At 34.0% G+C, this 24,110-nt stretch overlaps 1 protein-coding gene across 1 annotated transcript in view; it reads right to left on the minus strand.

Annotated features, from left to right (window-relative positions):
- Positions 1-1,751: 1,751 nt before the first annotated feature.
- The window catches only part of F13B (coagulation factor XIII B chain), a 32,770-nt gene continuing 10,411 nt past the window's right edge, over positions 1,752-24,110 (minus strand). The window contains exons 6-12 of the mRNA XM_032878184.1: positions 22,060-22,239; positions 21,789-21,974; positions 20,523-20,705; positions 12,921-13,121; positions 11,729-11,911; positions 5,824-6,037; positions 1,752-2,264 (exon numbers count right to left, since the gene is read on the minus strand). Coding sequence (XP_032734075.1) covers positions 2,231-2,264; positions 5,824-6,037; positions 11,729-11,911; positions 12,921-13,121; positions 20,523-20,705; positions 21,789-21,974; positions 22,060-22,239 — 1,181 coding nt within the window. The 3' untranslated portion in view covers positions 1,752-2,230. The remainder of the gene's footprint in view (positions 2,265-5,823; positions 6,038-11,728; positions 11,912-12,920; positions 13,122-20,522; positions 20,706-21,788; positions 21,975-22,059; positions 22,240-24,110) is intronic.

A 24,110-nucleotide genomic window follows, 5' to 3' on the forward strand; every position in this document is an offset into this window, starting at 1 on the left:
ATCAGTGACTTCCAATATCTTTAGTTTGGGCTACAATGGCCTTCATCACAGGACCCCAATCTCTCCAGGTTTAACTGGTTCCACTCCCTCCTTCACTCTTTTCCACTCAATCCACATGGGCTATTTACTAGCTTCTTAGAAACGTCATGTTCTCTGCATATAATTTCCACATAAGCCTCCCTCACCCTAAATATTTTCTTTTCTTCCTTCAAGGCTCAGCTTATATATCACTTCCTCAGGGAAGCCTTTCTCGAGCATCCTCTGGGACCGGGCTGCACCCCCCTGGTGTTCCCTAACAAAGAGAGTGTCTTTCCTGATAGACGCCATCTTGTGAGGATTTGGTCAACATCTTCCTCTCCCGTCAGGGCACGTGATCCACAACAACAGAAACAATGTGTCTTACTCCCTGTTTTATCACTAGTGCTCAGCAGATGCCTAGCTTAGGGCACATGCTTCATATTTGACTTTGTGTGTGCCATCCCCTCTCTGTAGCATGTCTTCTCTAGGCTGGTGGACCTCAGGCTTTTCCTGGGAAGCTTCCAACACACCCCCTAACAAGTTAATTTCCTCCTCCTCCATGTCACCATGCACATTTACTCTGTACATGTTTCCTGTGTTACATTTTTCACACATTCATTTATTTAGCATTTAGTTTACTAATTGACGGCTCATGAGCCACACGGCTCACAAAATATTTTTAGATTCCCCCTCCATATATAAAAATCTGTAGATTTCACAACTGAAAAATCAGAAGGCATGACAATACTAAATACTTAGTCCCAAGAGAGTTACCCAGCTTGAGCAAATCTTCTGTCTTCTGGGATAGAGCTGGTGCCCAATATTGTGTATTAATGGGTTGATTGATTAATTGAAAATGATTAACCCTTTTCTGTTGATATTTAATTTCAATCAAATTTCAATTTTATGGGATCCGCTGTGGACAATAACTACTAGAATAGTGAAAGAATGATTATGAACTCAAGGACAATTCTGAAATACACACGTTTAACACTGAATGAATTCATATTTAATCCACGGTTAGGTCCAGTTGTCTTTCATTAGAAAATTGTAAATGTAGAAAATTGTCATCATACTGAGAAGGTCTTGAGTTAGGTGAACTGATTAGCTCCCAGATAAGAAAATGTGCTATTCTAGTAACAACAACCTGTCTTACTAGGGGTCCTAGTACCCTAGTAGTGCTATTACATAAGCTTATGCATGAACCCTAATAACAAATGGAAGTATGACTGTTACTTCAAACTAAAAAGCGACAGTGTGACTCTTTGAAGTCTTCAACAGACCTCGGTAATATTGACACTCTCAGGCTTTGTTGCTTGCAGGACTGATTTTTGATGTTATAATCTGCATCATTCCAATAATTCCTTAACTTAAAAATATTACTTGAAAGAGTAAAATATAAAAATGGGAAGGGTTATTCTTTCTTTTGTCACATTCCTTGGGCAACATTTCAACATATGGATAGTTCACCATTATTATTATTAACCTTGAAATTAATAGTACGTTAATTTTTAAAGTTTTTTACATTTAGAAAGTGTGAAGGGCAGTCTTTTCCATATTTAATACAATAAATTCTCCAATATGATGTATAGTTGTTTATTTTTTTTTGAAGATTTTATTTATTTATTTGACAGAGAGAAAAACAGCGAGAGAGGGAACACAAGCAGGGGGAGTGGAAGAGGGAGAACAGGCTTCCTGCTGAGCAGGGACCCTGAGGCGGTTCGACCCAGGACCCTGGGATCATGACCTGAGCCAAAAGGCAGAGGTTTAACGACTGAGACACCCAAGTGCCCCTATGATGTACAGTTTCTTATCTCTAGTGTGTTTGGTTCTTTAGTATTGATATAAAGATTGAATTAAAATTACCAGAAAACTCTAATATTAGTGAATATCATAAAAACAAATATCTTGAAGGCAACAATATAGCACAATGAATGGATATTAGGAAACAAATATTTTAACATGTAAATCAATCATTTTAACAGAGGGAATGCATGCCATAAAGGTTAGGTTACATATCAGATCAGTCAAATTAGAAAGGAAACATGTTCTGGCTTATTTATAAATAAAAAATGTTCAACATAGACAACTTAGATTCAAATCTTCAAGCAAGTTAAAACTTAGAGATTTGTAATTTTTTCTTCTAAAAATTATGTTTTATAAAGGATTTTACGATGTGTTGATATACTATTCTTCTTTCTGTCATATATTTTTATGTCCTGAAGTGTTGTTGATAAGAGAGCATCCTTGATGACAAAGAGAAAGGAAGGAAGAGAGATTTTTTGAAATAAGCACCATTTTTGGTCAAGTATTTATTATAACTTAGCTCTTCAACATTTCATATAACTAGTCATTGTTTTAGTTAGTTATTGATAAAAGCAAGTAGACAGACTTGGTAAATTTACCACCAATTCCTTTTTCAAATCTCAGTGTTATTTGATACAGTAATACCATTTTTTAAACAATTTTTTCTAAATTATTTACCTCTTTTTCTTTTTGAAATGAGAAATCCAAGATACACCAAAACACTTAAATACACATAAAATTTTTCTGTCCTGATTTTACCATAGTTAAAAATTTTTAAAGTTTTCCACCCATGTGTGTCTTATGAATGTTTTTATAGACTGTTTAAAGTATTAAAAAGTTGTCCTTATGTTGTTCATATAGTTCATGGTTCATGATTAGAACACATACACTTTACCATGAGTTATTTTTATAATATTCTTTTTTAAAAAAGATTTTATTTATGTATTTCAGAGATAGAGAGCAAGTGCAAGCATGAGCAGGGGAAAGGGCATAGGGAGAAGCACACTCCCACTGAGCAGGAAGCTGATGCAGGGCTTGATCCCAGGACCCTGGGATCATTGCCTGAGCCAAAAGCAGATGCTTAACTGACTGAGCCATTTAGGCACCCCTAATTTTATAATATTCTTAATCAGACATAAAGTATAATTTCCATTTAATACTGTATCTTTTAAAGTCTCAAAATCCTGATCCTCTAAAGTGATTTACATCATTTTATTATATTGTTGTAATATTTTACTAAAGACAAGATTATATTTCATTCATCAAGAAATATAAAACAGCATATTGTTTTTCTGTCTGACATATTTCATTTAGCATAAAACCCTCTAGGTCCACCAATGTTGTCACAAATGGCAAGATCTCATTCTTTTTATGGTTGAACAATATTCCATTGTATATATAATATCCTACATCTTCTTTATCCATTCATCTATCAATAGCACTTGGACTGCTTTCATATCCTGGCTATTATAAATAAGGCTTCAGTAAACAAAGGGGTGCATATATCTTTTAGAATTACTGTTTTTGTTTTCACTGGGTAAATACCCAGAAGTAGAATTATTGGATCATATAGTATTTCTATTTTTTAATTTCTTTAGGAACTTCCATACTGTTTTCCATAGTGGGTGTACCAATTTACATTCCCACCAACATGGCACAAAGGTTTCTTGTTCCTCACATCCTTGCCAACACTTGTTATTTCCTGTCTTTTTGATTCTAGCCATTCTGACAAGTGGAAGGTGATATCTCATGGTTCTGATTTGCATTTCCCTGATTAGTGATGTTGAGTGTCTTTTTGTCTGTTCATCTGTCTGTTGACCATCTACATGTCTTCTTCAGAAAAATGTCCTCTGTCCCCTTTTTAATTGAATTATTTGGGTATTTATTTATTTTGAGAGAGAGAGAGCGTGAGCATGTGGGGAGGGGCTAGGGACAGGGAACGACTCTTAAGCAGACTCGCACTGAGCATGGAGCCTGATGTGGGGCTCCATCTCAATCATGAGATCATGGCCTGAGCCAAAATCAGGAGTCAGACACTTAACTGACTTAGCCACCCTTGTAGCCCATTTGGGAGGTGGAGGTTAAAGTTCTTCATATATTGGGGCACCTAGGCGGCACAGCCACTTGAGGGCCCAACACTCAGTTTTGGCTCAGGGTCACAGAATCGGCCCTACATCAGGCCTCATGATCAGCGATGATTTGGCTTGGGATTCTCTTCTTTCCCCCTCCCCTCTGCACTCACTCTTGCTCTCAAATAAATAAATAAATCTTAAAAAAAATAAAATTCTTCATATATTTTGGATACTAACCCATTATCAGATATGTCCTTTCCTAATATCCTCTCCCATTCAGTGGGTTGTCTTTTTGTTTTGTTGGTTGTTTCCTTTGCTATGCAGACGTTTTTGTTTTGATATAGTCTCAGTAGTTTATTTTTGCTTTTGTTTTTCTTCCTCAGGAGACATATCTAGAAAAATGTTGCTAAGGCCAAAGACAAGGAGATTGCTACCTGTTTTCTTCTAGGTCTTTTACCCATTTTGAAGTTTTGTGTATGTGTGTATATCATGTAAGAAAGTGGTCCAGTTTCATTCTTTTGCATGTGGTTGTCCATGTTTCCTCACACCATTTATTGAAAGATTTCTTTTCTCCATTGTATATCCCTGCTCCCTTTGGCATAGATTAATTGACCATATAAAAGTATGGCTTTACGGAGTGCCTGTGTGGCTCAGTGGGTTAAAGCTTCTGCCTTTGGCTCAGGTCATGATCCCAGGGTCCTGGGATCGAGCCCCACATCGGGCTCTCTGCTCAGTGGGGAGCTTTTTTCACTCCACATTTCTCTGCCTGCCTCTCTGACTACTTGTGATCTCTCTCTCTCTCTGTCAAATAAATAAATAAATAATCTTTTAAAAAATGTATGGGTTTATTTCTGGGCTTTCTAATCTGTTCCATTTATCTATGTGTCTATTTTTTTATGTGTCTATTTTTATTCCAGTACCATACTATTTTGATTACTATAGCTTTGTAGTATATTTTGAACTCTACAAAGGCAATACCTCCATTTTTGTTCTTCTTTCTCAAGATTGCATTGGCTAGTCGGGTCTTTAAATAAGTCAGACAGAAAAACAAATACCATATGATTTCACTATATGTGGAATCTAAAAAAACAAAACAAAGAACAAAAAGCAGACACAGATCTATAAATATGGAGAACAAACTGATGGTTGCCAGAGAGTAGGAGGATAGAAGGATGGGCAAAATGGGAAAAGGGGACCAAGTGAGAGAGTCAGGCTTCCAGTTATGGGACAAGTACATCATGGGAATAAAAGGTACAGTGCAGGAAATATAGTGAATGGTATTATACTAGCATTGGATGGTGGCAGATCATGGCTATACTTGTGGTGAGCATAGCATAACAATAGGGTTATATACCTGTATACCTGAAACTAATGTAATATTGTGCATAATTATACTCAAATAAAAACCAAAAAAGGAGGAAAAGAACAAATAAAAAAGTATAAAATATGTATTTTTAAATTACCATATGAGGAAACATTTTAGAGTTTCTAAGCTTTTACACAGGCATATGTTCCTGAAAATGACTTAATTTTAATCATTGTTATTAATATGCTCTTCTATCAATAGAAATATTTGTGCAACTTTGTTTCCCATCTTTACAATTTATACTTGGACATATACTGGGAAGTGGAGAAAATGTAATATTCTATATCAACATAGGTTAATTTTTCCATATTTAAATATTGTACATATAAATTAATTTATTTGCTAAACTGTCAAAGTGTCACAAATATGAAAACTTTTTGAGTTTGTTGAATTAATTAATCCTTCTAGGAGTTCATTTGGCTTAAAAAGTGAAATTATTTTTTTCTGTATAATGACCATGAAGTAGTTTTGTAAAACCTAATATTTCTTAAATTTATAATATAAAGAATCTCTTGAATAACAATCTGAAGAAGATAATTGTAGGCAGAAGCTTCTTCTTACCTTTCTCTGTGAATACATGTTGGATATTTTAACTGCCCTCTGTCACATTGCACTCTGAGTTCAGATCCAAAAATAGAGAGGTCAGCTACATATGTATTTCTCTTACAAAGAAACTCAATATATTCGCCATGGAAAATATATGGTCTATCGTCAAAATCCCACTTCAGGAGTAAATTATTATTTTCCATTTCAACAAGAGATAATGTGCAAGGCTCTGAAAAAATAAAAAGAAGAAAATTATCTTGACACATTTTAGAACTAACAGGAATGTAAAATGAAATAACAGTGAAATAATATGAAATAATGAATAATGAAACAATGAAATAATAATAATGAATGTAAAATGAAATAACAAGTTATTTCAGAAAATGGAGTTTCTGTCCTTATTTGCCTCCTGGCTGCCATAACACCAAAGAGTAGGTCCCGAAAAAGGCTAAAGTTTCAGAGTTGTTAATACAGCATATGGATCATACAACTGTAATACATTTACAAACTCCTTCATTCAATATTTTTGGTAAGTATTTATTGAATCCCTAGGTGTCAGATGTTGTGCTAGAAGTTTTATAGACATAATAAAAATGAAGAAGAATAATCAGAAAGACTCTAAGAGAATATAGTCACTGAAAAATATGTTTGAAAATTAGGTCAAATAGTACTACAATTTAAAATCTTATGGTTCTACAAAACATGAAATTTTAATTTTAAAAAAGTTAAAAATTAATTCATCGACCTTCTGTTCTCAGCTATGACAGAATAGTCTATATCAGGCCGGCACTTCTACTAAAACTAGAAAATATGGAAACAGACATGAAGCCAGCATTTCACAGAATTAGAGCATTTCCAAGGCACTCAAGATGCTAAGGTTCTGGAAAAAGCTCCTTCAGATGCTAAGGTTCTGGAAAAAGCTCCTTCAGATGCTAGGGTTCTGGGAAAAGCTCCTCCAAGAGGCATCTTCCTCTTGGGGCATTTGTTGATTCTCAGCATGAGCTGAGAAATTGTAGAGAATGGTCAACAGCAAACATGGAGCTGCAGAGCTTTTGGAAATCTCATGTTGTTGGGGATAGAAAAATGGAAGTTTTGGTCAGCCATGACAGCCAGGGTCTGAGTGGTCAAGAACCCAGAAGAATGGGAAGTACAGAAAATGAACGTGATACTGGCTTTTTTTCTTGAAGCATCTGCCTATTCTTGACTTGTGCAAAGAGAGAGGATAAAGAGCCAAGCAGAAAGTGAATGAAAAGACACATTAAGTTTTTTTTTTGGCAGTCTCCCAGTAATATGAAAGCCAGTCAAGAAGGAAGAACCTTGGTATAAACACCAAACTCTTAATGAAGAAACCTGCAGGGTTATGTTCTATTAGTAGGAACAAACAAAGGTCTGAAAATAAGCTTAGAAAAAACTGCAAATCTAATTAGATCGAGACCAACTTCCCCTACACTATCAGCCAAAAGAAGAGAGTATTTTCTGGAACCAGATGAACATCATTGTTTCAGGTTTTTAAAATTTTCCATACATACTATTTGATATTCAATCAACTGTTAACAGAAATAGCAAAAGATTAGGCTAGAAATCAAAATAGGCCTACAGATGATCCAGATAATGGAGTTTGCAGGCAAGGACTTAAAGATAAGTGTGAGTAACATGGTAAAGAAATAGATGTTAAGATAAAGTCTTTCATCAGACAACTGAAATCTACAAAAAGAAAAAAAAAGCATAAAGCAGGCATTCTAGAAATACAACAATATTGAGACCTCAGTAGAGGAGTTTAAAGCAGGTTGGACACATCTCAAGAAAGGATTTATGAATTGTAAGATGTATCCGTAGAAACTACCAAATGGGAACAAAGAAGATTAAAATACTAAAGGTAATGAAAAGCATCAAGCAACAGTTAAAAGAAGTGCTACCAACTTGAAGGATGAAATGCTCAGGGGTGCCTGGTGGGCTCAGTCAGTTAAACATCTGCCTTTGGCTCAGGTCCTAATCCCAGGGTCCTGGGATCGAGTCTTGCATCAGGCTCTCTGCTCAGTGGGGAGTCCACTTCTCCCTCTGCCCCCCACCCCCATTCATGCACATGCTCTCTCTCTCCCTCTCTCTCTCTTGCAAAAGTAAATAAATAAAATCTTAAATAAAAAGAAAAAGAATGAAATGCTCTGAGAAACACACATCAAGGCCCCGCATAAATAGCCTATGGAAAATAAAGGGGAAAAGAATCTCAAAATCAGCGGAGCACAAAAAGAAACTTAGTTTCAAAGAAATACCAGTAAGAATTGCATTGACTGGGATGCCTGGGTGGCTCAGTCAGTTAAGCATCTGCCTTCAGCTCAGGTCATGATCCCAGGGTCCTGGGATTGAGCACAGCATGGGGCCCCTTGCTCAGCGGGGAGCCTTCTTTTCCCTCTGCCTGCCACTTCCACTGCTTGTGTCGCTCTCCTCTCTCTTTCCCTGACAAATAAATAAATAAAATCCTTTAAAAGTTGGCATTAACTAACAAAAACTATGAAATGCAGAAAAGGATAAAATGACATCTTCTAAAGCAGGGAAGGAAAAAGAGGCCAAACTAGAATTCTATCTCTGATAAAATTACTCTTCAAAAGTTTTCAGGCAAACAAATACTGAGAAAATAATAAAGAAATAATACTTTTCAGGCACGTGCAAAATAATCCCAATCAGAAATAGTAGCAAACAGGAGAAGATGAGAAACAAATCACTGAAAAACTTATCAACAAATCTTAAAGAATATTTCTGGATAATGTAATATTCATTGTATCTTCGGGACTTAAACTACATGTAGAGCGAAAATGCATGACACAGTAATACAAAAAGTGGGAAGGGTAAATCAAGCTGAAGTTTTCTGGGTCTTGGAGAGGTGGTAGAAGTACTAACTTATATTTAAATGTAATAAGTCTTGGTTGAATTATGTAATCTCTGTGAAAACAGTGAAAGGAAGCCAAGAAGAAAGTATAATCGACAAGCTAGTAGAGAGTGAAATGGTATGAAAAAAAACTGATTTACTGGGAAGAAAGAGAGAGAGAGAAGCATAAAGAACAGATAGGATATATATCTAGTATAGTAAGATGGTAGCTATAAACCAAATATATCAGCACTATATTAACATGTATATGGGCAAATACTATACAGAGAAAGACTATCAGACTAAATAAGTATGCTTTAAAATAAATAACTATATATTGCTTATAAAAAACCAAAATGTTTAAAGTTAAAGAATGAAAAAATGTACTTGTTGAAGTACAATACTTGTTGAAACTTGTATAGGTAAGGAATCTTTGGGCAAAAACAAACAAAAAGTATTAGTATAGATAAAGGAGGACTCTTTTAAAATTATGCAGGGTCAGTACACCAAGATTTAATATACTTCAATTTGTGTGGACCTAGTAGAATAGTATAAAAATACAAAAGCAAAAATTGAAAGAACTAATATAAGAAATATTTTTAAATGCACAGAGTATAAGGGATTTTAACATACTTCTTTTGGTGACTGATAGAAGAACAGACAGAAATCAGCACAGATATGAATGAACTTAATATGGAAAACAAAATTCAACTGACATATATGAAGCAACAGTGAATCCAAAAATGACCACAGTTTATTAGTTTATTTCAAGTACAAAAGAATGTGTACCTACAATAAATACATGCTTGTAATTAAGTAAATATCAATGAATTTTAAAAGATTGATATAATTCAAAGTGTGTCTCAATGGATTCAAATTAGAAATCAATAACAAAAGGAAACTAGAAAAATTTCCAATGTTTAGAAACTAAAAACCACAATTCTATATAACTCAGACTGAATACAGGATATCAAAATGGGTATCACTTTTTTTTTTAACTGAATGGCTGAATAATAATAAAATTCCAGAACATAAAAATGTGTGGGGATAAAGTTAAAGTTAGGCTCAGTGGGAAATTTATATCCTTAAGCTTCCTTAACAAATTAAATTAAACTTTCTTTAAAGATCTTTAAAAAAACAGGGGTGCCTGGGTGGCTCAGTGGGTTAAAGCCTCTGCCTTCAGCTCAGGTCATGATCTCAGGGTCCTGGGATTGAGCCCCACATGGAGCTCTCTGCTCAGCAGGGAGCCTGCTTCCCCTTCTCTCTCTCTGCCTGCCTCTCCGCCTACTTGTGATCTCTGTCTGTCAAATAAACAAATAAAATCTTAAAAAAAAAATAAATAAAGCCACTGAATTAAAAAAAAATCTTTAAAAAAACAAAGGCTGAATATCAGTAATCTAAGTATCCACCTAAAATGCTATGAGTAATAAAAGAAATTTAAGAAATTAGAAGAGAGGAAATAATGATAAGAATATAAATTATTAAAATAGTAAGCAACATTTGATGAAAGGGTAACAAATGCAAATATTAGTTGTTTGAAAGGCCTAATAAAAGTTATAGACCAGGGTGCCTCCGTGGCTCAGTCAGTGAACTGGTCAATTCTTAGTTTTGGCTCAGGTCATGCATGATCTCTGGGTCCTGAAATGGAGCCCTAGGTGAGCCCTGGGCTCAGTGGGAGTCTGCTTCCTGTCTCCCTCTTCCTGTGATCTCCCACCCCATTGCCAATCAATCAGTCAACCAATCTTAAAAAAAAAAAAAAACCCAAACTTCTAAAAAAAATAAATAAATAAAAGACGCTTAGCAAGACATGTCAAGAAAGAAAGAGATACAGCTTAATAGCAGTAAAAATTAATGACACATCACTAAAGGCATTAAGAAGAATGTAAAAGGATGCTGCGAATAACATTATGTCAACAAATTTGACAATTTAGATATTATGGACAAATTTCTATAAACCACCCTACCAAAACTGACAGCTGTCAGGATCTTTCCTCAAGAGAACTTGATGCTCAAATGGCATGTTTGGTGGATTATTATAATTATTAAGGAAGAAATTGTGCCAATCTTACACAAATTCCAGAGAATTGAGAAATAGGGAACTTACCAGTTCACCATATGAGGGTAGTAGAAACCATACCAAACCCAAAAGGAAAATAACAGACTGATCTCTCTCATGAAAATAGATGGAAAACTTCTAAGAAAAATATAAGCAAATAAAAATCCAACAATATATAAAAAGCATAATTCATCACAACCAAGTGTGATTTATTGTAGGAATGTAATTATACTTTAACATTCAAGAAGAAGCAATATAATTCCAGGGGGAAAAGTAATAATATGATTATTTCAATAGATAGTGCTAAAATTAAACATTCACTGAAGATTAAAAAATCTTAGAAAAATAGAAATTAAAGCTTTCTACAATTTAAGTTTGATTTTAAAGTATTTATAACACTGTAACTAAAGATGAATTGTTGAAAGTTTTACTTATGATATTGGCAAACAAGATACCCACTACTTCTACTCAGTATTGTACTCAAGTCCAGGTTGGTAAAATAAGATAGTAAATAAGTCAGATACAGAAACAAAAAATATTTTCTTTTTATTTAAAGAAATGCTTTTTTAATGCCTCCTGAGAATCTTGGTAGATACTGTTAATTCTATTCAAATGTTTCACTAATAAGGCATAACTTGCCTTAGAACAACTTTCTATCTTTGCTTCCTCATTGCACTCATGATTTCTATTATAGCACCAATCACACTGAATGATAATTGTTAATATATATACTCACATCACCATGACTTATTCATCTTTTAGCCCATAAAACAACAGTATTGGTGTATGGTTTGTATTTAATAAATATTTGTTAGGGCAAGATGGACTATAGTTATTTATGATCTACAGGAAAGAACAGAAACCAGTGATGAGGTACGCACACTGATACACAAATATTGCATATTAAGCATTATAATAGTATTATATCAACTAACAGAAAAGAGAAAGTGAAAAAATATGGTTTTATTTTATTAAATAGGTGAATAGTTCACAGTACATACCTAAACACGATGGTGGTGTAGTCCACGCTCCCTCTAAACAATAGGACTCCTTAGACCCCTGAAGAAAATGGTGATCAAAACACTTGTATTCTACCGAGGAACCATTTTCATAGATTTCTAATCTTGAACTAATTATGACTCCATTTTTAATAAGTGGAGGAGATGCACACACTCCTTTGGATTCTGAAAAAAAATTTTAAAAGCATACAATGAATTTCTATGATAAGCATCCAATACTTTAATAATTACTATCGAAATAAAATAAGATAGGGATGACTGGGTGGCTCAGATGGCTAAACACTGACTTTTGATTTTGGCTCAGTTCATGATCTCAGGGGTGTGAGATTGAGCCCCACCTCAGGTTCATGCTCAGCATGGAGTCTACTTGAGGATTTCTCTCCCTCTGCCCCTCCTACCCCCAACCCCTGCTCATGCTCTCTCTCTCTCTCTCTCTCTAAAATAAATAAATATTTTTTAAAAGGAATAAAATGAGATATTTCATGTAAAAGCATTTTTAAGATGTCTGTCAAATTTTAAGTATTGAGAGCATAGTTCTACAATAACTTTGTACTATAAAATTGATGATTGCAATTAGAATCTCATATTATAAAACTGAAAAACATTTAAAACTGGCAAAATAATAATAATAATAACTGTGATTTTATTTTTCCCTTTTTATTAAGTCAAAAGTGAAAATGTACGAAACCCCTCTGAAGCCATGCTTTCTATATGTATTTTTTTCTTTATTAAAGAAAAAAAATTTTCTCTAATATTTTTTCTTATTAAAAATTATTTTCTTATTAAAAGCAATAGTGCCATATCCAAGGAGCACATAGAGTCTTTCAATCTGCATCAAGCCCTCTTCTGAAACAATACTCTCCACCAAACCCCGAGAAAAGCAATGTTTTCCACTGGTGTTGATTGTTCACATTAGGGAGATCTGTCTTCTGATAGTCTGGTGGCTATCTATCAGACCTATTAATTTCTCCCTTTATAAAACTGACTTATTGGAATTAAAAGATGTCAGCATAGTCATCCTATTTAAGTGTATGTGCTTACTGTACATGATCAGATCGTTCCCAATTTCTAGATTAGAAGATGATGGTGGTAAGTTGGGTGGGGTCTTTCTTATATTTTGAAACCAAGTGGTAGTATTAATCACCTGAGAAATTGTCAGAAAGCACTGTTTTACCTTTTCTAATACATAAAGGATATCTCACTTCTCCTCTATTGCATTGTACAGAAAATTCAGACAACAAGGTTGATGGAGATAAGTCATATCCTTCTTTACATACAAAATCTATTAAATCTCCATGTAAGACCTTTCCTTCATACTTCCACTTCATCTCTATGTTATTTCTGTACATGTAATCCACATTAATAGTACATGGTTCTGTAAAACAAATATTATTTTAAATTATTTATTCATTTGACAAGTATGAAGTTTAATGTATTTTTAAAAGAAAAATTTGACAAGTATCAAAAGCAATGTTTTATATTTAACATTTACATTATTAAAATTCCTCACACATATACACACTTTATTGCTATCAAATTAATTTATACATTTCTTAATATTATTATATTATGAATTAAAACCACTTAATTTGAACATTAAAAAATATTGTTTAAGCTTACAAGAGATGCACTTTAGACCTAAAGTGAGGTGATACAAAAAGATATACCTTGCAAATAGAAGGGAATAAAAAAAAGAACCAGGGTAGCAATACTTATATTGGACAAAAGAGACCTAAAACAAAAACTGTAACAAGAGATAAAGAATCATTATGTAATCATAATGATAAATCATTCCAAGAGCATATAACAATTATAAACATATATACACCCAAAAAAATCCCCAGTCTAACCTTATACCTAAAGGGACCCCCCCCACAAAAGCCCAAGATTAGTAGAAGGAAGGAAATAATAAAGACCAGAGTAGAAATAAATGATGTAGAGACAAGAAAGAAAGAAAGAAAGAAAGAAAGAAAGAAAGAAAGAGTCAGTGAAACCAGGAGTTCTTTCTTTGAAAAGAAAAACAAAATTGATAAACCTTTAGCCAGATTCATCGGGAAAAAAAGGACAAAAATAAATAAAATTAGAAACAAAAGAGAAGTAAAAACTGGCACCACAGAAATATGAAAGATTATAAGAGAATACTACAAAAATTATGCGCCAGCGAATTGGACAACCTAGAAGAAAAAGTTATATTCCTAGAAACCTATAATCTTCTAAACTAAAACAGGAAGAAATAGAAAATCTGAACAGACCAATTACTAGTAACAGTATTGAACTAGTAATAAAACAAAATTCCCAACAAACAAAAGTCCAGGACCAAATGGCTTCATAGGCAAATTCTACCAAACATTTAAAGAGTTAATACCTATTCTCCTCAAATTATTCCAAAACATAAAAGAAGAAGGAAAGCTTCCAAATACATTCTACAAGGCCAGGATCACCATGATACCAGAACCAGACAGACACTCCAAAGATAACTAAATGCCAATATTCCTGATGAACATAGATGCAAAAATCCTCCATAAATTATTAGCAAACTGTATTCAACAACACATTTTTAAAAATTACCATGATCAAGTGAAATTTATTCCGGAGATGCAAGGATGTTTCAATAGTCATAAATCATTCAATGTGATACACCACATCAACAAAGCAAATAATCATCTCAGTAGATGCAGAAAAAACATTTGACATTATAAAAACACTAATAAAATGGTTTAGAGGAAACTACCTCAACATAATAAAGGCTACTTATGATAAACTTACAGCTAACATCATACTCAGTGATTAAAAATGAAGAGCTTTTCCTCTAAGATCAGGATCAAGACAAAGTTGTCCATTCTTGCCACTTTTATTCAACAAAGCACTTAAAGTTCTAGCCATAGCGATCAGGGGAAAAAAAAGACATACAAATTGATAAGGAAAAAAGTTGAACTGTCACTATTTGCAGATGACATGATAGTATACATAAAAACCCCTAAAGACTCCATCAAAAAAAACTACTAAAAGTAAAAAAATGAATTCAATAAAATTGTAGGAATCAAAATTAATACACAGAAATCAACTGCATTTCTATGCACTACCAACAGAGTAGCAAAAATAGAAATTAAGAAAACGATTCTATTTATAAATATGCCAAAAGAATAAAATACCTAAGGATAAACTTAACCAAGGAGGTTAAGACCTGTACTGTGAAAACTACAAAACATATTGATGAAAGAAATTGAAGCTGACACAAAGAAATGGAAAGACATTCCATGCTTATGGATCGGAAGAGTTAATATTGTTAAAATGTCCATACTAACCAAAAGCAATCTACAGATCAATGCAATTCCTATCAAAATACCAATAGCATTTTTCATAGAACTAGAACAAGTAAGCCTAAAATTTGTATGGAACCACAAAAGATTCCAAATAACAAAAGCAATCCTTAGGAAGAAGAACAAAACTAGAAGTATCACAATCTCTGACTTCAAGATATATGACAAAGCTGAAGTAATCACAACAGTATGATACTAGCATAAAAATGCACACATAGATTTATGGAAGACAACAGAGAGCCCAGAAATAAATCCATGCTCATGTGGTCAGTTAATCTATGGCAAAGGAGGCAAGAATATTACAATCGGAGAAAGAGAGCTCTTCAATAAATGATGCTGTGAAAACTGGACGATGACATGCAAAAGAATGAAACTGGACCCCTTTCTTATACCATACACAAAAATTAACTCAAAATGGATGAATGACCTAAATGTGATACCTGAAATCACATAATTCCTAGAAAAAAGCATAGACAATAATCTCCTTGGCTTTGACCTTAAGAACATGTTTCTAGATGTCTCCTGAGGCAAGGGAAACAAAAACAAATGTAAATTACTGGGACTACACCAAAATAACAAGCTTTTGCACAGCAAAGGAAACATCAACAAAGCAAAAAGGCAACTCACTGAATGGGAGGAGGTATTTGCAAAGGATACATCTGATAATGGGTTAATATTCAAAATATATAAGGAAGTTATAAAACTAAACAAAAAACCAAATAACCCAATTTAAAAAAATGGGCAGAGGATCTGAATAGACATTTTTCCAAAGACGAACATATAAATGGCCAACAGACACATGAAAAGATGCTCAACATCACTTATTTTCAGGGAAATTAAATCAAAACCACAATGAGATATTACCTCACACCTGTGAGAATGGCTAGAATCAAAAAGAGAAGTCACAAATGTTGGTGAGGTTGTGGAGGGAGAAAAAAACCCTCATGCTGCATTGGTTGGAATGTAAATTGTTGCAGCCACTGTGATGAACATTATGGAGGTTCCTCAAAAAATTAAAATTAGAAATACTATATGATCCAATAATTCCACTTCCGGGTATTTACTCAAAGAAAATGAAAACAGCAATTCAAAAGCTGTATGCACCCCTATGTTTATTGCAGGATTGTTTACAATAACTAAGATATGGCAGCAACACAATTGTCCATATAATGGAATATTACTTAGTCATTAAAAAGGATGAAACCTTGCCACTTATAACAACATGGATGTATCTAGAGGGTGTAATCCTCAGTGAAATAAGTCATGGAAAGACAGATACCATATGATTTGCTTTTATGTGGAATCTTAAACATAAAATAAATGCATAAACAAATAAACCCCAGAAATTAAGTCATATATAAGAAAACAAATTGATGGCTGCCAGAGGGGAGGGGAGGAGGGAATGGGCAAAATAGGTGAAGGGGAATGAGAGATATGGGCTTCTGATTACACAATGAATAGGTCATGAGGATAAAAGGTACAGCAGAGAGAATTTAGTCAATGGTATTATAATAACATTATATGGTCACTGTTGGTATCTACATTGGTGGTGTGCATAGCATAACATTTAGATTTGTCGAATCAGTGTGCTGTACCCCCCAAAATAATGCAACATTGTGTACCAACTATATTTCGGTAAAAAACATATGTATACATATATGTATACATATAAATGTATATTACAGTCACTTAGGTTAAGCATGATCTCCTCTCTATAAAATAAAAGTCATGAGGGATGCCTGGATGGCTCAGTTGGTTAAGTGTCTGACTCTTTTCTCTCTCTCTAAAATAAATAAATGAATCTTTAAAAAAATAAAAAATCATGAAATACAAAATGTATTTATTGTACAATGTTTGTGAGAGACCCACCACTTGAGGTACATCAAAGAACAAAACAAAGATTCCCACCCTCATGGAACATACCCTCTAAATGGGAGAAACACATAAGGACAAGCAATAGCTATAATAAATATATGGGTTTATAATCTCTGGCCATCTTTAAACCACATGCCATAAATTAGAAGGGAAATGAGTAGTGGAGGGAGAGGAGGGGGCATAGAAAGGGATGAGGTAAGAGAAGTTATACTTTGAAGCTATGTGGCTGGAATAGGCCTAAGGAAAAAATAGTATTTGTACAAATGAGTGAACCATGGCATTTTCTGAGGGAAGGGTGTTCCAGGAAAAGGAAACAGCCCTGAGGTGAGAGCATACTTAGCTTATATGAGGAAGGGCAAGGAGACAGAGTGGCTGGAGTAGAATGAGATAGGGAAGATCAGTACTGGGAGGTTAAAAAGGTTCATAATGTCTGGAACAATAATTCACAGATGGAAGATTCTGCTTGTTATTACACCATTTTTCCCATTTGTAGTGAGAATACTTGCGGTTCCTAAGGATAAATAAGATGTACCGAACTCTGCCTCTTGGCCTGATGACAGTAAATGATCTTCATTCAGTATTTGCTTTATTAGCACCAAGTCTATGTGTCTAGAGGCAATTTCTCTAGAAACAGCATGATAGATTTCCTTAAACTTTCCAGTCTTTATCCTCAGAGATGACTGTATTTCCATTCAATGCATTATCAGTCACATCATCAAAAACTTAGCATCAAAAACCTCTATGAAAATATGAGGGCAACAGAAGTTATAGGTAGACATATTTGAATTTGAACAAGAACAGCAGCTTAGGAATGACTTGGAATAGAGAAACCACCAAGTAGATGTTGAAAGAGCTAAAGACTTAAAATGTAAATAAATATATATATATATATATGTATACATATACATATATATATATATATACACACACACACACACAATATAAATAAAATAAAAGGAAAATAAAAATGGTTGCAATATACATTGTTGTATCTTGCATCATTGTCAAATGAATAATATAATTTATATAAATAAAACTTTTATTACAAGTATGAAAAATCAAAGTCACTGAAAAAAAAAGCCTGTGGCCACTAGAAAATCAAAAAATGCTCAGTTGAGTAATACTTAAACAAGCCAAATCAAATATAACTTAAATCAACCAAATCAAATAAAAATAAACTCAATTGATTAGTACTTAAATAAACCAAATTAAAATAATTTTAATTGTTGGGTTAATAATATATGATTAAAATATTCAAGTTGACAAGGATTAAGGAAACTACTACATTAATCCACTGATGGTAGAGTTGTAAATCAGATTAACTTTCTGAAGGACAATTTAGCAATTAACAGAAAAATAATTAAAATTCCAGATCTTTTTGATCCAGAAATTCTTCTTCAGAAAATCTGAAAAAAGATACCCGAAACAAAATCAAATGTGAAATAAATATACTTAATTTTAAAAATTAAAAAATAAAATGTTTTTTATATGTGCAGACATTTAGTACAAAATGTATTGTTTGGAATATAAAAATGTTGAAAACACACTAAACTTCCATCAAAAAGTGATTAATATGACATATCTGTATTACAGAAAACTAGGTAGCCATTAAAATGTATATTGTAGGGGTATATCAAACCATGTTCATAATATAGTTTGTGGGGAAAAAATGAATTACATAGCCTCTCGTGACAGCATATATTTCTTTGTAAATAGGTTTTGTATGTGTGTGTGTACAAAAAGGTTCAGAAAACCGTTGTCTAAGTTATTAACATTTGTTTCAGCCCAAATTACTGATAGTTTCTGTTTTCTTCTAGTTGCCTCTATATATTTATCAATTTTTGATAAATAACAATGATTTGCATTTATATAGTTTGAAATGCTAATATTTGTAATTAAGTGATTATTTTATTTTAACTTAGAGAAAGATTATGGTACCATTATCTATTTGCAAAAGTCACAATGTAACAAGTTCATTGCAACTGTGACCAATTAACATTGCAATTACATGTAATTCTGACTAGCAAAGTTAAAAAATGAGGCAAATCTCTGTTTGTTTCTCAGAGTCCACAGTCTCTCATGGTTTGTCTCCCCCTCCAATTTCCCCTCCTCATTTTTCTCTTCCTTCTCCTAATGTCCTCCATCCTATTCCTTATGTTCCACAAGTAAGTGAAACCATAGGATAATTGACTTTCTCTGCTTGACTTATTTCACTTAGCATAATCTCTTCCAGTCCCACCCATGTTGGAAGGCAGCTATGCTCACCACTATCCCACCAATGCTGATTCCCATCCATGTTGATGCAAAAGTTGGGTACTCATCATTTCTGATGGCTAATAATATTCCATTGTATATATGTACCACATCTTCTTTATCCATTCATCTGTTGAAGGGCATCTTGGCTCCTTCCACAGTTTGGCTGTTGTGGACACTGCTGATATGAACATTGGGGTGCATATGGCTCTTCTTTTCACTACATCTGTATTTTGGGGGTAAATACCCAGTAATGCAATTGCCACATCTGGTGATGGGTATTAAGGAAGGAATGTACTGCATGGAGCGCTGGGTGTTATATATAAACAATGAATCTTGAACACTACATCAAAAATTAATGACATGCTATATGGTGACTAACATAACATAATAAAAAATTAAAAATTAAAAATTGAGGCAAATCTGTAGGCTTGAAATGAAAGGTGAATATTTATGTTCTGAAAGTTATCTCAACTTACATAATTATTTAGATAGCTCCCTTCATTCTCCATTTGAATCATTAATGTTAATTACACTATGTTTCAATCTAAAATATACTTAAAGTAATCACAAATATGTTTTTATTTGCTCAACAAAATAGAACAAAGGTGACCATTTAAGTGAGGAATTGACAGCCAAGAAAGCTATTAACAATATCTTCTACCAAGGAAAGAACTGGATTGATTATTCTCTCCAAATGGCATTCTGAGGACAATATACAGAGAGACGCTGAGGCTATCATTTAGGAGAAAATAATCAGTCACTAAAATGTGAATCTACTTAATGCCACTGAAATGTGCACTTAAAAATGGCTAACACGGTAAGGCTTTGTTGTTCATATTTTACCACAATTTAAAAAATAGTAGGTAAGAGTAATGTAGTTTTAGACCCTCTGATAGTAGATTTTCTGCTTACAAAAATGAAAAGGAAAAACACTTGGAAAAAAATCATCATTTACATGCAATAAAATGTTATATAAAAATCACATAAAATACAAACATAATGGTATAAGAAATTCAATGGGTTGCTAAAAAAGGAATAAGTTCTAGGGACCTAAGTATATAATGATGACTATAGTTTACAATTTTATTTTGAATACTTGAACATTGCCAAGAGAGTACATCTAAATGCACTCATAGTAATGACAAGAACAACAGATACAACTATGACTATGTGAAGTGAAGGGAATGTCAATGAACCTTATTGTAAAACATATATGTGTGTCAACTCACTGCATGGTATAACTTAAATTCATATGTTATATGCCGTTGTATCTCAATATAGCTGGGAAAATTAAAAAAAAAAATACAATGTGTTCTCTGTCTTACCTAAGCAAATAGGTGGGGATGACCATCTTCCTTGTTCACAACGAGATACTTTTGCTCCACTCAGTAAGTAATATTCATTGCATCTATATTCTACTGAGGATCCTGTTGTGTAGCTTGCTAATAATCCATCAACAACAGCCCCATTTATTATATCAGGTGGTGGCTTACAATTCTCATTATTTTCTTTTAAAAAAAGAGGTTATTTAAAAATTAGTATGAATTTATAACAACACAATGATATCATATAGTTACTCATACTATTGTACCTTGTTATTTATATTATATAGTTTAGGACAATTGTTTTCTAAATTCTCCAGAAATGAGAAAAATGCTATTCAGACCAAATATTTTAAAAATTTACATAGTAAGAATAACAGCAAATGTTTTGCCTAAAAACACATATGCATATCTGTCAGTCTTCTTGCTTATGAAGGAATCATGATACAAATATTCTTAAAATGTATAGAAAGGTAAACAATGACCTGAAGATTATGGTCAGTTCTAAAACTACCTTTTGTCATCACCCACTTTTATTTTTTAATTCTCATTCCTTTCATTCCAGATCTCAGTCAATCCATGGATGACATTGTCTACTTTTTCTCTCTTTAGTTTTTCTCCTACTCTTCTCATTTCTTTAGCATCCTTAATAGCTTTTCTCTTATGCAATAAATATCGTAAGTAAACATGATTGCAGAGATCTTTCTAGGAGAGATCAAGAAATGAGAAAGGTAACAGGAAGGGTAGCACCCAGGAGTGGCAATGTAGCCTGGTTGTGCATGTTAGTGAAACAAAAGACCAGGGACAGGTATAGGGCTCAGGGTATAGGGCTCAGACTGGCCAGATACGTAAGTAATACCAGAAGGACTGACCTAAAGGCAGGAACACAGTGCTCTAATATGACTTTGTAGGACATGAAGGGAGAGGAAGTAGATCATGATTATGGCCAGTCACCCAATCAACTATTACTTAGGTGCTTTCACTTAAACCTCAGAAGTCCTGGTGTCAACAGATCAGATAACAGTGTTTAGCACTAATGTATATTCAAAAAATTTTTTTTAGTTTCCCACTTCTTTACATTGGGTTAAATTCTACAGAAGGCTTCATATACATACAAAAAAAAACCCAGCAGAGTAGGTGCTGAATCAGGGTGTTTTTATAACTTTTTTAAGCAGTAGTCTCTTGCTGGAAATATATAGATTAAATAAGGAAAATGAAAAATTTTTAAACAACAAGCTTAACTATTGCTGGTAAATGTAGCATACACACCAACACACTCAGGAGGATGTGTCCACTTTCCACGTTTACAAGTTATTTCTGTTGATCCTCGGAGATGATACCCACTTTTACATTCATATGCCACTTTATCCCCATTGTAATAAATCGTAGAGTCCAGGTTTGCTGTACCATTCTCAATGATGGGTGGGTCCCCACAGGCTGTCTTCTCCTTTTCTTCTGAAAAGAGATATTTTGTATTCACATGTGTATAGCTACACATGCAGACTTCATTTTAGGGAAAACTGATTAAGGTGTTGCTAACCTATGCATTTTGGAGGTTCTGTCCATTTTCCATTTTCACAACGTATTTCTTGTGATCCCTGTATCTCAAAATTAAGTTCACATTCTATACGAACTGTTTCTCCATGACGATAAGTTGTTGAATATGTTTGAATTTTGGAGTGTAGAGGCAGAGGTGGAGGAGGACATCGATTTCTTCTTCCTGATATAAATTATCACCAGAGTTAGTCATATAATTACAAAAAATAATATGTAGATTTAATAAGCACCCTTCCTAGATCCAAATACCAGAGGAAGCATGGTAGGCAGACCCTAGGGTCACCCGTTGATCTCCACTTTTGATGTTTTTAACGTTTGCTTCCTTGTATGATAACCTTCTCCATAAGCAGGAACTGTGACTTGCTTCTAATCAATGAGTGCAGCAAAGATGATGGGAGTATGTGATTACGTATGCATGATATGCAACATAGTATGCTAAGGCCATTCTTGCTGAAAGACTGTCCTCCTGCTGATTTTGATAAAAAGCAAGCACCCACATTGTGAGCTTCCAAAAGGGGGTGGTGCAACAAGACAAGGGGCAAAGGGCTGCTTCCAGCTGGCACCCAAGAAGAAATTGAGGCTCTCAGTTCACCTGTCTGCAAAGCACTCAATGCTACCAATAACTGTGAGTTTGAAAGCAGATTCTTCCCCAGTCCAGCCTCAGATGAGACTGAAGCCCCAGCTGACACTTTAATTGCAGTTTGTTCAACAGGAGTGCAGAGGAGCCAGATAAGCTAGGCTCAGACTCCTACAGAAATTGTGAAATAATACAAGTGTGCTGTTTTAAGTTGCTAAATTTTTAATGCATTGTTATGCACCAGTAGAAAACTAATAAAGCAAGCAAATTAAAACAGCATTTGTTATCTCCTCTAATCCTAAAATAACTTCATTAAGCAGGGACAATTATTTCTCTCATAGATAAATAAACTGAAATTTCTGAAGTAAATAAATTAACTATTAAGTAGTGGATCTGTTCTTTTTTTTTTTTTAAGATTTTATTTATTCATTTGACAGACAGAGATCACAAGTAGGTGGAGAGGCTGGCAGAGAGAGAGGAGGAAGCAGGCTTCCTGCTGAGCAGAGAGCCCGATGTGGGGCTGGATCCCAGGACCCCAGGATCATGACCCAAGCCGAAGGCAGAGGCTTTAAACCACTGAGCCACCCAGGTGCCCCATGGATCTGTTCTTGTACTACATGAATTAAATCTGTTCTTCAGTATTCTAAAACACAGACTGTATTAATGTCCTATTGCTATTGTGACAAATTATTAAAATTAAGTGGCTTAAAATAGCAGAAATTTATTATCTTACAGCTCTGGGAGCCAAAAGTCCAGAATTCATTGGGCTAAAATCAAGTTGTCAGGAGAGCTGCATTCCTTCTGCAAGTTTATGACTCAGTTTCTTTGGCTTTTCAAGCTTCTGGAGGCTACGTGCATTCTTACGCACATGACCTTTCCTCCTATTGCTCCAACCTCTTGCTTCTATTCCATTGTCACATCTCTATTCTTCTTTTGTAGTCAGATTTCCATCTGCCTCCCTCTTATAAAGAGGCTCGTGATTATACTGAGGGTCCACAATTAGACCCTCAGAATAATCAGAAATTATTCCTACCTCAAGATCCTTAACTTTATCACATGGGCAAAGTCCCTTTTGCCATATAAGTGAGGTAACATTCATTGGTTCCAGGGATTAGGATATAATTTATTATTATTGAGCCAACTGCACTGCCTACTCTACATCTAATGACTATTTACTAGAGAAAATAATAGCATGCTAATTTGGATGGGGAGTGGAGTAGATATTAAGCAGGTTTGCAATTTATTTCTGTAATAAAATGTTACAATTTGCTAACTATCTTCTTCTATACTGTTAGACCAAGTCTCTTGGGCAGGACTGGAAAATTAAAAACAAAAACAAAAACATTAATGTTATCATTTGGTGCATTTAAAGAGTTAGGATCGTTCTGGGCAATCTCATCTCATACCCATGGTCATCTCCCTCTTTCACCCCTCCCAACATTTGCTTCAAATCTTCA

The sequence above is a fragment of the Lontra canadensis genome, unplaced genomic scaffold (genome assembly GCF_010015895.1).
Source record: "Lontra canadensis isolate GAN:19392208 unplaced genomic scaffold, GSC_riverotter_1.0 scaffold63, whole genome shotgun sequence".
NCBI classification, from domain to species: Eukaryota; Metazoa; Chordata; class Mammalia; order Carnivora; family Mustelidae; genus Lontra; species Lontra canadensis.